The sequence below is a fragment of the Typopeltis vanoorti genome, chromosome 23, assembly GCF_054136105.1.
Source record: "Typopeltis vanoorti isolate ZY-2024b chromosome 23, IOZ_Tvanoo_1.0, whole genome shotgun sequence".
NCBI classification, from domain to species: Eukaryota; Metazoa; Arthropoda; class Arachnida; order Uropygi; family Thelyphonidae; genus Typopeltis; species Typopeltis vanoorti.
Window position 1 is genome coordinate 92,338,532 of NC_143571.1, and position 14,734 is coordinate 92,353,265.

Consider the following 14,734-nt stretch of genomic DNA (forward strand, 5'->3'; position numbering starts at 1 on the left):
ACTACCGCTAACACGACCTGATAGCTCAGTGTTTCTGTTTGTTTTTTTTACCTGTAGATAGAAAGTTTGAGAGTTGTACTTGAGATGCAGGAAAGGTGCGATATGATAGAAATCTTGATGTTACTAACAGGGTTTACAGAATTGATGGAGAAGGAATTTTTTAGCACTTCTCAAGCAATCTTTGAAAATTGAGTAAGAGTATGGTTAACTAGGATGCAAAGTGTTGAATGAATGGAATTTTTTGCAGAGTTCTGTTATGAATGCATTCAAGGGGAGGCAAGATAGTTATTGTGCATAGTGTAGATATCCTGTGATGACCTTGGATTCCATGGAATTTCCCATGCAGAAATAATTGTAAAAAAGAATAGCAATAGTTCCATCATCCCATATTAATAAATCCACCATTCTTTCTTTACTGGGTTTTAGCTGTATTTCTTTTTATTTTCATATACAGGTAACCCTCGTATAACGCGGATGTTGGGTTCCACAAAAATATCGCGTTATGCGAGACTTAAATGACATAGAAAAAGTAGGGTTAGGTTCCAAAATGTTTTTTTTTTTTTTTAAGATTAAATAAACAATGACATATCCAACAAAAATATATTTTTAGTTAATTCAGGTAATTTATATAAGGTAAGAAAACATATAAACTATGAAAGAAATACATAGCATAAAATTATAAAAAATTATAAATTGTACGTAAACTTCATTGCACATAATGCATAAATGTTTTAGGCAAAATAAAATAAAATGTATATTTTAATCGTCATCACTCTCTTCAAAACTAACATTTCGTAGATGTTCTTTATTTACAAGTGGCCAGACATCATCATCATTACTTAAAATCTCTTGGACGTCATGAGTATAATTCTTATTGCATGCTTCGGCTGGTTTAGTTATCAAGCAGTCAGTAATAAGACCTTGCTTACCACTACTCTGCAATTTTTTATTAGGTTCATAATACGGAGCTAAACAAATACTGATTTGTCTCGTGAATTTTCCGGAGCACTCCATTGAGAGATCATTATCTGTTAATAACTTTCTTGCCAAGTCCAAATCTGCTAATTTCTTTAAACTGAATTCATTAACGGATTCATTACAATCAGAATCTTTAGCAGAACTTTCCCTGCCCTTTGGTTCGATGTCATCTATTAATTGTACCAGTTCTTCCTTATTTAATTCTGTTTCCCCATCAATTAATTTACTATTGAAGAGTACATAAGTATACAGAACAAGCTGAGTTACATCATTAACTGTAAGCTAGAGAAACAATGATTTGATCACATGTTATTCTACTGGCATGACCTCTGGTGAAAAAAAATAATAATAATAAAAAAATAATAATAAAACAAATAAATAAAAATAAAAATAAAATAAAAAATGAAAAAAATATAAATTAAAATTAAAAAAAAAATAAATTTTTACATCAAGCTAAATTCTATTTTTACAATGACAGGAATAAACATTCTTTTAGATGGTTTTCTTTCAGAAATAATTGGTGTTCTATTTTTAGTATTACAATTCTTATTTTTGATATACAATACTGGATTTTCTACAGTCCTGTTTATAGTTATTCTTGGTGAGGAAGGTCGAATATATACCTTCCAAATGTTTGGGATTTTTAAACCATCAGTGTTGTTCAGATTGGGGTGGTTGCTGATAATCTCACAGGCTTCCTTGAATTTCAGTTCATACCATGTTCTAGTGTGATGTAGACAGCTGGTGGTTTTCCAGTTAATTCTGTGTAAGGTATTCAGGGCATGATCAGAAAGGCCAGCTCACCATAATTATTATATTTAATGTGTCGTTTATGTTCTTTTTGTCTAATAGGAATAATGCGTCCTGTTTCTCCTATATATGGTATGTTGCAAGTACAATAAATCCGGTATACTCCAGGGTTAGCTAGTGGAGGGAGTGGGTCTTTGGATGAGTTGAGTAAGTTTTTTAATTTTGCAGGAGGTTTAAAGGTGGCTTTGAGGTTGTACTTTTGTAGTACTCTGTTTATTTTGTCTGATATTCCTTTAATGTAGGGAATGGTTATAGTTTTACTGTAGTCTGGTTTGTCTTTGTTTTTTATTGTGGTTTTGTAGAGAATTTTGTTTATAGCATTTTAGCTGTATCCGTTTTTTTGTAGGTTATTACGGATAATTTTAAACTCGTCTTTCAGTGCCTGTTCACTGGAACAAATCGTCTGAGCTCTATTTTTTAGGGTGTTGATGACACCTAGTTTTTGTGTTGGGTGGTGGTATGAGTTTATGTGTACATATTGTCCCGTATGTGTCGGTTTTCGGTAAACAGTGAAGGAAAGATTGCCCAAGGGAAGACATGTGATAAGTGCATCTTAGAAATGGAAGTGTGTTGTGTTTTTCAATTTAATTTGGAACTGTATGCGTTTGTGTTGTTTGTTTAGGTGGCTAAGGAATGTGTCTAATGTCTGGCGGCCATGGGACCAGATCGCGAAAATATACCATAATACATGCGCAAGAAGCGCTGTGATTTCTGGAGGGAATTTGTTCTGTAGGAGAAGGATTGTGTCATTGATTGGGGCATTCGTAAAGAGGGCAGAGATGTCAAAACTGACTAATAAATCATCTTTTTCTAATGTAATATCTTTGATGATGTTTATGAAGTATTGTGTGTTTTTGATATAGGAAAGGGAATGACCTACCAACTCCTTGAGTGTTGCCGCTAATTTTTTGGCTAAGTGATATGTCGGGCTGTCAATTCCTTCAACGATAGGTCTTAGCGGGGTGTTTTCTTTGTGAATTTTTGGTAGTCCGTAAATTCTAGGGGAGCACGCGTAATGAGGGAACAGTTTTTTTACTGTATTTTTGGCCATGTGGAAATTGATTTAAGTAGTTTCTCTGTTTTGCTTTTTGTTCTGTTAGTTGGGTTGTAGTTAACTAGTTTGTATGTGTTATTGTCAGAGACCAGCAGATTCATTTTTTCTATATAAGTGGTACAGTTTAAAATGACAGTGGCATTTCCTTTATCGGATATGGTTATTACTATGTTCGGATTTGTTTTAAGTGATTTTTTCACTGTTAATTCGTGTTTACTTATGTTGCTTGTTATTGTTTTGTTATGGTTTAAAATGTTCGCAGTTTCTATACGTATTTTTTCTGCTATGTTATTAGGTACACATCTTAGGCCTCTTTCCATATTACAAATAACTTCAAGTTTGTCTATCGTTTTTGGTGCATAGCAAAATTAAAACCTTTGTTAAGTATAGAGATTTCGTCTTTGTTTAGAGCGTGGTTAGATAGGTTAATTATATTATTGATACCTGTGGGTAATTGGTGGTCCTGTTGTTTCCTGCTTCTGGTTGGGTGTTCTTGTGCACTGTGGCACTTTGATTATGGCGGCTGGTTTTGTTGTTCTTTTAGTCTTTGAAATTTGGAAATTAGGTTTTCTTTCTTCGTTTGTTGGATGTGGTTTGCTGTGTTGTCCATAATCCTTTCTAGGATTATCCAGATATCTGCGTTTAAGTAGCTAGACAGATTCATTAGATATTAGACACATTCCTTAGCCAGCTAAACAAACAACACAAATGCATACAGTTCACAATTGAAATTGAAAAACACACTTCCATTTCTAGATGCACTTGTCAAATGTCTTCCCTCGGGTACTCTTTCTTTCACTGTTTACCGAAAATGACACATAAGGGACAATATATACACATAAACTCATACTACTACCCAACACAAAAACTAGGTGTCATCAACACGCTAAAAAACAGAGCTCAGACAATTTGTTCCAGTGAACAGGCACTGAAAGACGAGTTTAAAATTATCCGTAATAACCTACAAAAAAACGGATACAGCCAAAATGCTATAAACAAAATTCTCTACAAAACCACAATAAAAAACAAAGACAAACCAGACTACAGTAAAACTATAACCATTCCCTACATTAAAGGAATATCAGACAAAATAAACAGAGTACTGCAAAAGTACAACCTCAAAGCAACCTTTAAACCTCCTGCAAAATTAAAAAACTTACTCAACTCATCCAAAGACCTGCTCCCTCCACTAGCTCACCCTGGAGTATACCGGATTTATTGTACTTGTAACATACCATATATAGGTGAAACAGGACGCACTGTTCCTATTAGACAAAAAGAACATAAACGACACATTAAATATAATAATTATGGTGAAGCTGGCCTTTCTGATCATGCCCTGAATACCTTACACAGAATTGACTGGAAAACCACCAGCTGTCTACATCACACAAGAACATGGTATGAACGGAAATTCAAGGAAGCCTGTGAGATTATCAGCAACCATCCCAATCTGAACAACAATGATGGTTTAAAAATCCCAAACATTTGGAAGGTATATATTCGACCTTTCTCACCAAAAACAACTATAAACAGGACTGTAGAAAATCCAGTATTGTAAATCAAAAATAAAAATTGTAATACTAAAAATAGGACACCAATTGTTTCTGAAAGAAAAACATCTAAAAGAATGTTTATTCCTGTCTTTGTAAAAATAGAATTTAGCTTGATGTAAAAATTTATTTTTTATTTTATTTTAATTTACATATTTATTTATTTTTATTTTTATTTTTATTTTTTATTTTTTTATTATTATTTTTTTTTTCACCAGAGGTCATGCCAGTAGAATAACATGTGATCAAATCATTGTTTCTCTAGCTTACAGTTAATGATGTAACTCAGCTTGTTCTGTATACTTGTGTATGCTCCAGATGATGATCTTGATGTGATGATCGAAACGTTGGGATAATAAAAAAAAGGTTTTTTTAACATGGTTGTAAATTCCATAAAATTTTTAAAACGAATGCTGATCACAGCGTAACCCTAAAAGAAAGGATTACGATAATTCATGGAGATTCGACCCACAAGCGATGTAACCAATATGGTAAGCTGAAGAGCCAAGTTTCAAATTTGATCAATCGACTGGCATTTTTAAAACGATGTAGGGACAGCGATATCACTCCTAATTGCATCAGGCTAAAGAGAAAATTCACTTCAACAAAGGCACAAAGAATATACCACCGCATGGAGAAAGCACTACTGAGAGAGCAGATCCAAGCTACCAGAAAGAACTTAGCCGCTACACAAAACCAGCTACTAAAAGAAAAAAAACGGAGCTTTCTAGCTACTTAAACGCAGATATCTGGATAATTCTAGAAAGGACAACACAGCAAACCACATCCAACAAACGAAGAAAGAAAACCTAATTTCCAAATTTAAAAGAACGACAAAACCAGCTGCCATATTCAAAGTTTGCCACAGTGAACAAGAACGACCAACCAGAAGCAGGAAACAACAAGAGCCACCAATCACCCACAGGTATCAATAACATAATTAACCTATCTAACCATGCTCTAAACAAAGATGAAATCTCTATACTTAATAAAGGTTTAAATTTTGCTCTAGCACTAAAAACGATAGACAAACTTGAAGTTATTTGTAATATGGAAAGAGGCCTAAGATGCGTACTTAATAACATAGCAGAAAAAATACGTATAGAAACTGCGAACATTTTAAACCATAACAAAACAATAACAAGCAACATAAGTAAACACGAATTAACAGCGAAAAAATCACTTAAAACAAATCCAAACATAGTAATAACCAGATCCGATAAAGGAAATGCCACTGTCATTTTAAACTGTACCACTTATATAGAAAAAATGAATCTGCTGGTCTCTGACAATAACACATACAAACTAGTTAACTACAACCCAACTAACAGAACAAAAAACAAAACAGAGAAACTACTTAAATCAATTACCACATGGCCCGATGATACAGTAAAAAAACTGTTCCCTCATTATGCACGCTCTCCTAGAATTTACGGACTTCCAAAAATCCACAAAGAAAACACCCTGCTAAGACCTATCATTGAAGGAATTGATAGCCCGACGTATCACTTAGCCAAAAAATTAGCAGCAACACTCAAGGAGATGGTAGGTCATTCCCCTTCCTATATCAAAAACACACAACACTTCATAAACATCATCAAAGACATTACATTAGAAATGGGTGATTTATTAGTCAGTTTTGACGTTTCTGTCCTCTTTACGAATGTCCCAATCATTGGCACAATCCTTCTCCTACAGAACAAATTCCCTCCAGAAATCACGGCGCTTCTTGCGCATGTATTATGGTCGGGTTACTTTGTATGGCAAAACGCCTTCTACTTACAAAAAGAAGGCACAGACATGGGCTCGCTATTATCCCCCCCTATTGCTAACTTTTACATGGAACATTTTGAGAAACTTGCCCTAGATTCCTCCCCCTCTAAAACCCAAAGTCTGGCTTAGATACGTTGACAGTGTTTTCGCAATCTGGTCCCGTGGCTGCCAGATATTAGACACATTCCTTAGCCAACTAAACAAACAACACAAACGCATACAGTTCAGAATTGAAATTGAAAAACACAACACACTTCCATTTCTAGACACACTTGTCACATGTCTTCCCTTGGGCAATCTTTCCTTCACTGTTTACCGAAAACTGACACATACGGGACAGTATATACACATGAACCCATACTACCACCCAACACAAAAACTAGGTGTCATCAACACGCTAAAAAACAGAGCTCAGACGATTTGTTCCAGTGAACAGGCACTGAAAGTTTCGACTTTTATTGAGGTACTATTAAAGTGCAATGATACCTCTCTCCAAAAACTCTGAGTGAACTACAAGATCACTAAATCACACTGAGGGACTCAAAAGAATCACTGCTAAACTCATGAAATTCTCATTAGTAGCTCTGCGCAGTGGCAGGCAAAAACCCACCACCAAGCAGAACCACTCTACTCCCCAGAATCAAGTCCAAAGATAAATATTATTAAAATTTCATCAGTGTGAGCCAGATCCAGAAGAGAAACTAAGGTTGAAGGTTGTTTTTTTTTTTGGCTAGATGGGCGAAGCAAGAATGCTTTTCATGTTCCCCATTATCCGTAGAGGACAATGTAAGGATAGGCTGTCATTGAGTTATGAGCTCTGATCATGGCAGGAGGGTAACGGCAATAGCCGAGCCTCAGTTAGAACTTCATTGGCTACAGCATTGTCATCCATTACCCTCCCCAGGTACCCATTTTAGTTGCCTTGTACAACATGCACAGGCTGCAGTGGAGCTATTTTTATCACAGCCACCACACGGGACAAGGTTGAAGTCCTTATAGTCCTTATAAGGACTGGCTTAAAGGGGCGAAGCGAGAATGCTTTTCATCTTCCCCGTTATCTGTAAAGGACAGTGTAGGGATAAGGTGTTATTGAGCTATTAAAGCTCTGATCATGGCAGGAGGGTAACAGCAATAGCCGAGCCTCAGTTAGAACTTCATTAGCTACAGCATTGCTATCCATTACCCTCCAAGGGTATTTTGGATTGAATGAATCCACAAGGTTGAAGTAAAACAGAAGTCATTTACTGTATATCTCATATACAAGCAGTGAAAAGGTGTAAAACCTTATTATTAAAATACTTTGGATTAGAGCTAGTTATAGAAAGTTTTTTCACTTGGTTATTAATTAAATTAAAAATACCTATAAATTAAAAATATAATTTCTTAATTATATTCTTGCGAAGAAATGTGAAGTTTCTTCACAACTAGGCTACTTGTACATAGAGGCTAATGACTTCAAATTAAAAAAAAAAAATATGCTATCTCTGCTCATCCATGATGAGTGAGAATTTTTAATTGATAAGTGAAAAAAAAAAAAAATCAGAAAATAATTTAATTGACAGTTGCATTTATGTAACGCTAATTCCATTTCATGTTTTATGTCGTAAATAGTTTTTTATATGCTTACTGTACTTATTGCATCTATTGAAGGCTTCTGGTCATTACAAGGGATCATTTTATTCATTATCATTGATTTTGCTGTAATGGAATGTAACCAGTGAGAGGATAGTCATCATTTTACCACGAGATAACCAATTAATCTTAAAATAACAGCCTAAAATAGTTACACAGTGGACAGCAGTAATTAGCTTATTTCTTACTCAGTAATGGAATATGAAGAATTTGACTGATAATAGTGGATATTAAAATTATAATATTTTTATATTATATTAAAACCTTAGGTCCATATATATATATATACAAGCAGTGAAAAGGTGTAAAACCTTATTATTAAAATACTTTGGATTAGAGCTAGTTATAGAAAGTTTTTTCACTTGGTTATTAATTAAATTAAAAATACCTATAAATTAAAAATATAATTTCTTAATTATATTCTTGCGAAGAAATGTGAAGTTTCTTCACAACTAGGCTACTTGTACATAGAGGCTAATGACTTCAAATTAAAAAAAAAAAAAATATTAGGTCCTTAGGTCCATATATATATATATATATATATATATATATATATATACAGGGTGTTCGGGATAAATTTGACAGTTTCGTAAGGAAAAAGAAAATCTTCTTTGTATCTATTAAATTTAATGAATTGACAAAAAAACATTACAGGCAGAGTTAATTACAATACTATCAACAAGATTTACTCAAAATAACCACCATTAGCATCGATCACAGCTTCAATTCTGCTTCGGAACCTCGAACAAGCTGATGCTACAGTCTCCCTGGGAAGGGCCGCAAAAACTGTTTTAATTTTATCCATTAACTGGGCTTTTGTATTACTGGAAGTGCGATTGGTGTCTTTTACAACTGCACCCCATACAAAATAATCCATGGGGTTAAGGTCTGGGGAGTTTGGAGGCCAAACATTTGGACTGGTGAAGTCGTAGAAATGTTCAGACAACCATTTTTGACTTTTCCCAGAGGTGTGGCAAGGGGCCGAATCCTGCTGCATACATACGGCCTACCATTGGCTACCCTTGTTATCCAGGGCTTGACTACAGTTAGCAACTCCACGAACAAAGCCCGAATTCCAATGCCAGGGTTCTTCAACACCTGTTCCTGCAGATTTGCGAGGAATTCTGCTGTACGAACGCAATCAGATCGTCTGCTAGGGATCTTTCTTCTTGCTACATCCTCGTAGTCACCATTGCAAGTCTCTAGTTTATGCCTGATTGTTTTTACTGTATTCAGGGAGCATTGGGCAGCAGTCGTAATATCCTTATTTTGATGGCGGGCACGAATCATCATGATACAAGTTATTCTCTTCCATGATTCAGGTGGGTTCCAGCTATCCATCCTTTCTGACATCTTGTATATGAATGAAGAAGGGTCCAAACTTTTAAATGAAGAGAAGTGTGTGTTAATACATGTAACTTACGGAAAAATATAATTAATTATAAATATGTCAAATTTATCCCGAACACCCTGTATATGGACCTAAGGTTTTTTTTATTTACTGAAAGTTTTTATGATACTGAATTTTTTCAGTGTTTGATGAAGAAATGGTTTGCTTTTTTTTCATAAAAGTGACTCAAGCCATATTATAAGTGTTGGAAGGGAAAACATTGTAAAAAAACTGTATTATTAATTAAAAATAAATAAATAAAATAAATGGTCTCTTATCTCTCATAAAATGCATGAATTTTAACTTTTTTTCTTCACAGACTGATAACCACACACTAATATATAAATAGTTAATATATTTATTTAGATATCTTTTAAAAGATACTGCTGGTATCTTTTAAACTGACAAGATCCAGGAACAAATATGCGACTATATATACCTACTAAGCTCTGCTTAGTAGGTTTATGTAGTCGTAACATTTTTATGTTACATGAATATAGTATAATAGGCGATTGCATTAGAGTTCATCAATACTAACATGTGAAGAGCAAGTTATCTGTCTGACTGGTGAGCCTGCACAAAATTGTTTTAAGCCATGCACATAGATGAGCTTAAAATTTAAAGTCATTAAAATCAAAGCACTTTAATTCTCTTTTGGACCACATCTGTTAACATGTTGTGAATATGTTAAATGAACTATAGCATTAGAATGGTATACAGAGATTCAGTATGATTCCAAACAATAGTGATTTTAATATTTTTGCAGAATATCGTTATCAAGAGATGGTGGCCAAATGAACTTGGTGATCAAGTTTTGTATAAATTATTAGTTACATTTGAAGATGTCGATAAACAAGAAGTATCATCCAAAGAATTAAAAATTGGATTTCGAACTATAGAATTAGTTCAGGAAAAAATTCCTGATTCTCCAGGTAAGAGTTTGTTTCATTAAGAGTTGGTAGTACTCATAGTCATTTCTGATTAATGAATACAGGAAGTTAACTAGGTACAGCAGTTATTAGTGATGATGATTGATGATGTATGGGAGGGGGAGGACGGAGTCTTTACATTAACATCAGTTTTATAGACTATATAAGATTTCAATATGATATTATCACTGAATTTCCTGATAATTTTTTATGTGTATCCCACTTTTTTTTTATGCTGCTCCTACCCATGAAAGGTTATTTGCATATTTATAATACATTTTGTACTGGGCTAAGGATTTTTTTTTCTATTTTTATCGATTTTATGTATTTTTTTGTATTTTTAGTTTATTTTTTACCTAGCCTGGAAACTCTGTTCTAAAACCAAATATGGAAAATTTTCAAGCCACTTCAGACCTCCAATGAGTGGGACAGTGGTCCCACACCAGGCAATGAAATTTATCTCCCACCATAAGGGTAATCACAAACGTCCATACCCATTGCAGGATTCGAACCGACGGTCTGTTGATTGGAGAAGCAGGCACACTAATCATTCAGCCAATCAGAGAAAAACTTACAAAAAGTTGTAACGTATAGCTCATTAATATCCTGAATGGGATGAGGATTAGATAATCTGAAACATGATTTAAAGAGCAAACATGAAAATTTTTCATGCCACTTCATTCCTCCGGTAGCCAGTGTCTCTCATTAAATATTGAAATTCATCTGCAACCCCTCCCACCTCAAAAAAAGCATTCACATACAGCTATGCTTACTATGGATTATGAACCCAATGCCTGTTAGTTGGAGAGAGAGAGAAAGAGAGAAAAAAAGTGGGTAGAGTTGCTATCCACTCAGCAAGCCAGAATCATAATTGATGGATTAGCCTGATTTTTAGTATTAGTATTATTAGCATTGAGTCAGAAGACTCATCATGGGAGACCCCCAAACTCTCTACTATCATACATATTGATACATATATCTTGCCTTGAAAACATTCTATATTGGAGATATTTATCTCCATTCTGGCAATGTATTCCACTCATTACCCAATAAAAATTTACATTTAACTTCTTACATGCCCATACAGTTTCCAGGGATGACTTCTCATTATCCTGTGCAATATTTTGCTTACATTTATCTAATAAACTCCTCTCACTAACTAAATGTCTCAGTCATATCTAATTGCTGTCTGCTAAGGTCAGCAAACCACATTCCTATAATCTGTTCTTGTACTCATTCCTGAAATAATCTTTGTGATATGCCTCTGTATTCCCTCTCTCTCTCTCTCTCCTCATCATCCATATCCAGGACCAGTAATCCATATGTGGCCTTGATTAGTGCCTTATTCAGTGGTACTCTCCTTATCCCTACTTGTCAGTGCCCTTTGCAGTATGACAGCAATTTTCCACTGATACCCCAGATCTCTCACCTCCTGCACTGCAAAATGTTTCTCCAATACAGCATATATTTCATCCCATCTTTTCTGGCTAAAGTACATGACTTCTCACTTAACAACATTGAATGATATTCCCATTCCTTTATTCCAACTACCTGACCAACTTATTCAAATTCTCTTGTAAAAACATCACATGAGAGATTTTTGATATTGTTCTTCCCAATTTAAATTCAAGACTAGAATAGGGAAGACCAATGTCAAGGGAAAACTGAATTAAACAGCAGCAGCAGCTCCAGAACTCACTGCTTTCCACCAATACACTACTAGATGGGCTATTCATTCTCTGCAATTTCTACAGTATGTTGAAATTGCCAAGAATGCGGTACTCTATCAGATGCCTTTACAAAATTTATAACAGCACCATCTGTCTCTCTCTCCAGTATATTTGTCATCCTGTTATAAAATGCAAGTTACTAAAGTAGAATCTTCCCTTAAATCTGTGATACTCCTTAGAAAGATTTCTGTTCTATCTCTGAGACTCTGACACCTTCACCACACTAGAGTCAAACTAATCTATAGTTTGACTCTAGTGGTTTGGATTCTTCTGTATGCAGTGGTACTTTTTTTCCATCATCTAGAATTGTTTCTAAACTCTTGTTGAACAGCCAATACAAGAGCATTGTCAGCTTTTTTTCACATTCCTTAATATAAATGCTGATATTTCATCTGTTCCCACAGTCTTTTTAATTATGCTTATTCCTGAGCTGATAGTCTCTCCTGTTCCTTCTCACAGTTATTTATTTATCACTGCTCTCATCATGAAATACATTGACAAAATACTCATTAAAATTAAACATTTCCACTATATCTTCACAAAAAAATCAATCTTCCATGTTCACCCTTTCTTCTATTCACATAACTGTAGGATTATACTTTGCTACTTCAGTCAGTCTCTTTTCATGCAATTTCTCCATCCCCCTGCTATACTTATCACGTTCTTAACCTCTTCCTTATACTTTGCATGCCACTACTGAGCACCATGTTCTTTTATACCTCCTCCATAACATCCTCTTTCTCTTCACTTCCCATAATTTCATAATTCATCCAGCTTACTCTAACAACTGGTGGAATCATGATGACATCTCTATTTATCTGCCTGACCTTAAGAATACAATCTGACATTGGCATTAAACACAGCTACTTTCTCAGTTCTTTGATTATTCGTGTCATGGTAACATCATCATCAAATTCCTGACATGTACCCTCAAGGGATGTACAGGATATGATAGTACTACATGAAAAATTTACATCATTACTAACTTCCTATCTACAATTTAGATCAGACCTTCATGGAGTCCAAAGACTCATTGCAGGAAGTATCACTGTCACACAGCTCATTACACTGTGCCTTAAATGCATTCATCACCTCTGCGCTCACAATGCTCAAGCAATGTATTCCAATCATATACTACTCTCCATGCAGGAAATCTGCTCTTCATCCTCTCCCATTCACACTCTTCTTATCCACCCTGTCCCTTACTTCCCCAGTCTGTTTCCTTAGTTGTCATAATCTCTCTCCTGCACTGTAATTCTTGTCACTTTTGTTTGACGAGGCTTGCATTTGCATAATAACTACCTCCCATGACTAAAATCACATGAATCACCCTCTCCAACTGGAGAGGGTGATTCTCACCTCCTTTAACAGAAGTCACCATATGAGACATTATGAAATGCAATACTCATGTCCTGCTTGTTGTTTCCACTAGATTGTGTAATATCATCATATTCCTGACATGTACCCTCAAGGGGTATACAGGATATGATAGTATTTCATGAAAAACTTACATCATTACTAATTTCCAATCTAAACTTTTCCTCCAAATCAATCCGTTACCTGTCAAGAATCCAACATTATCAGCCCTTATATTTTTCTCTTCTAAGGCACTCTTTACTATATCCATCTACCTATATCTTGGTATTCTTCTGGGTCTTTTTCCTCACAACCTGGCAGAGAACACTTTTTTTTTGCTAATCTTTCCTCTAACATTCTGTTTAAGTGACCATACCACCTGAGATTAGCACTGCTAATACATTCCTGAATGCTAACAATATCAAGTTCTTTCCTAATATCCTCATTTTTAATATGATATTGCCATTGATGCCATCTGCTCACACCCTTAATCTTTCTCTGGACTCTCATATCTACGGTCTGTAGTCTTTGGTCAAGTGTTTTATTTCTAATCAAGCTCTCAGATCCTTACATTAAAATTGATTTCAACACTGTTTGTATACAACTGATTTAATGTTTTGACTGATTTCTCTCTTATTCCATATAAATTTATTCACTTGACTTCCTACCATACCAGATTTGTTGATTCTGTTGCCTGTTACCATATTTCATTTACCATCTTCACTGAAAATTGTGCCTAAGTAACTGAAATGTTTTACTTGTTCTGTAGGTTCTTCATTCACAATGCAGTTGATATTTTCAATGCTTCTGTCTATTTTATTATTATTATTATTATTATTATTATTCAGGCCTCCATGGAGTCAAAAGACTCATCGTGGGAGGTCCTTTCTAAGAAATACAAGTCTATCAAGACTCATCGAGGGAGGTCCATCCTAGGAAACACAAAGTCTATCATACCACTCCCTAAATGCATTGACCATTCTCGCTCTCACCACTCCATCAGGGAATGCATTCCATTGTTCAACCACCTTCCATGCAAAAAAACCACTCCTCACCCTCTTTCTCACAGTTTCCTTTCATAACTTTCAGGGATAGCCCCTTGTCATGACTCCTTCCCGCTGTTCAACCAAGTGAAAGAACTCCCTGGTGTCAACCCTGTAACTACCTTTCAACATTTTAAAAGTCTCAGTCATATCACCCATCCTTCTTCTATCCACCAAACTCTGCAGTCCACCCTCCCTCAGCCAATCCTCATAACTAAGATTGTACAGTCTTGACATCATCTTTGTTATCTGCCTTTGTACCCTTTCCACAATTAATTATTCCCATTCAAATCCTGGGGACCAGATCTGAAAACAATAGTCTAAGTGTGGTCTGGTCAGTGTCCTACTCATTATTGCAGCAATCCTCTGTGTTACCTTCACTATGTCCCATAAATTTCAGGTTTCTATCAATCATCAAACCCAGATCTCTTGTCTGTCCTACTTCCTCCATTTTAACTCCTCCCATAGAGTATGCAGCGTCCCATT

At 35.1% G+C, this 14,734-nt stretch overlaps 1 protein-coding gene across 1 annotated transcript in view; it reads left to right on the forward strand.

Annotated features, from left to right (window-relative positions):
- beta-Man (beta-mannosidase) overlaps positions 1 to 14,734 on the forward strand; it is a 386,558-nt gene that overhangs the window by 146,661 nt on the left and 225,163 nt on the right. Inside the window, exon 7 of the mRNA XM_090413087.1 lies at positions 9,957 to 10,122. Coding sequence (XP_090269213.1) covers positions 9,957 to 10,122 — 166 coding nt within the window. The remainder of the gene's footprint in view (positions 1 to 9,956; positions 10,123 to 14,734) is intronic.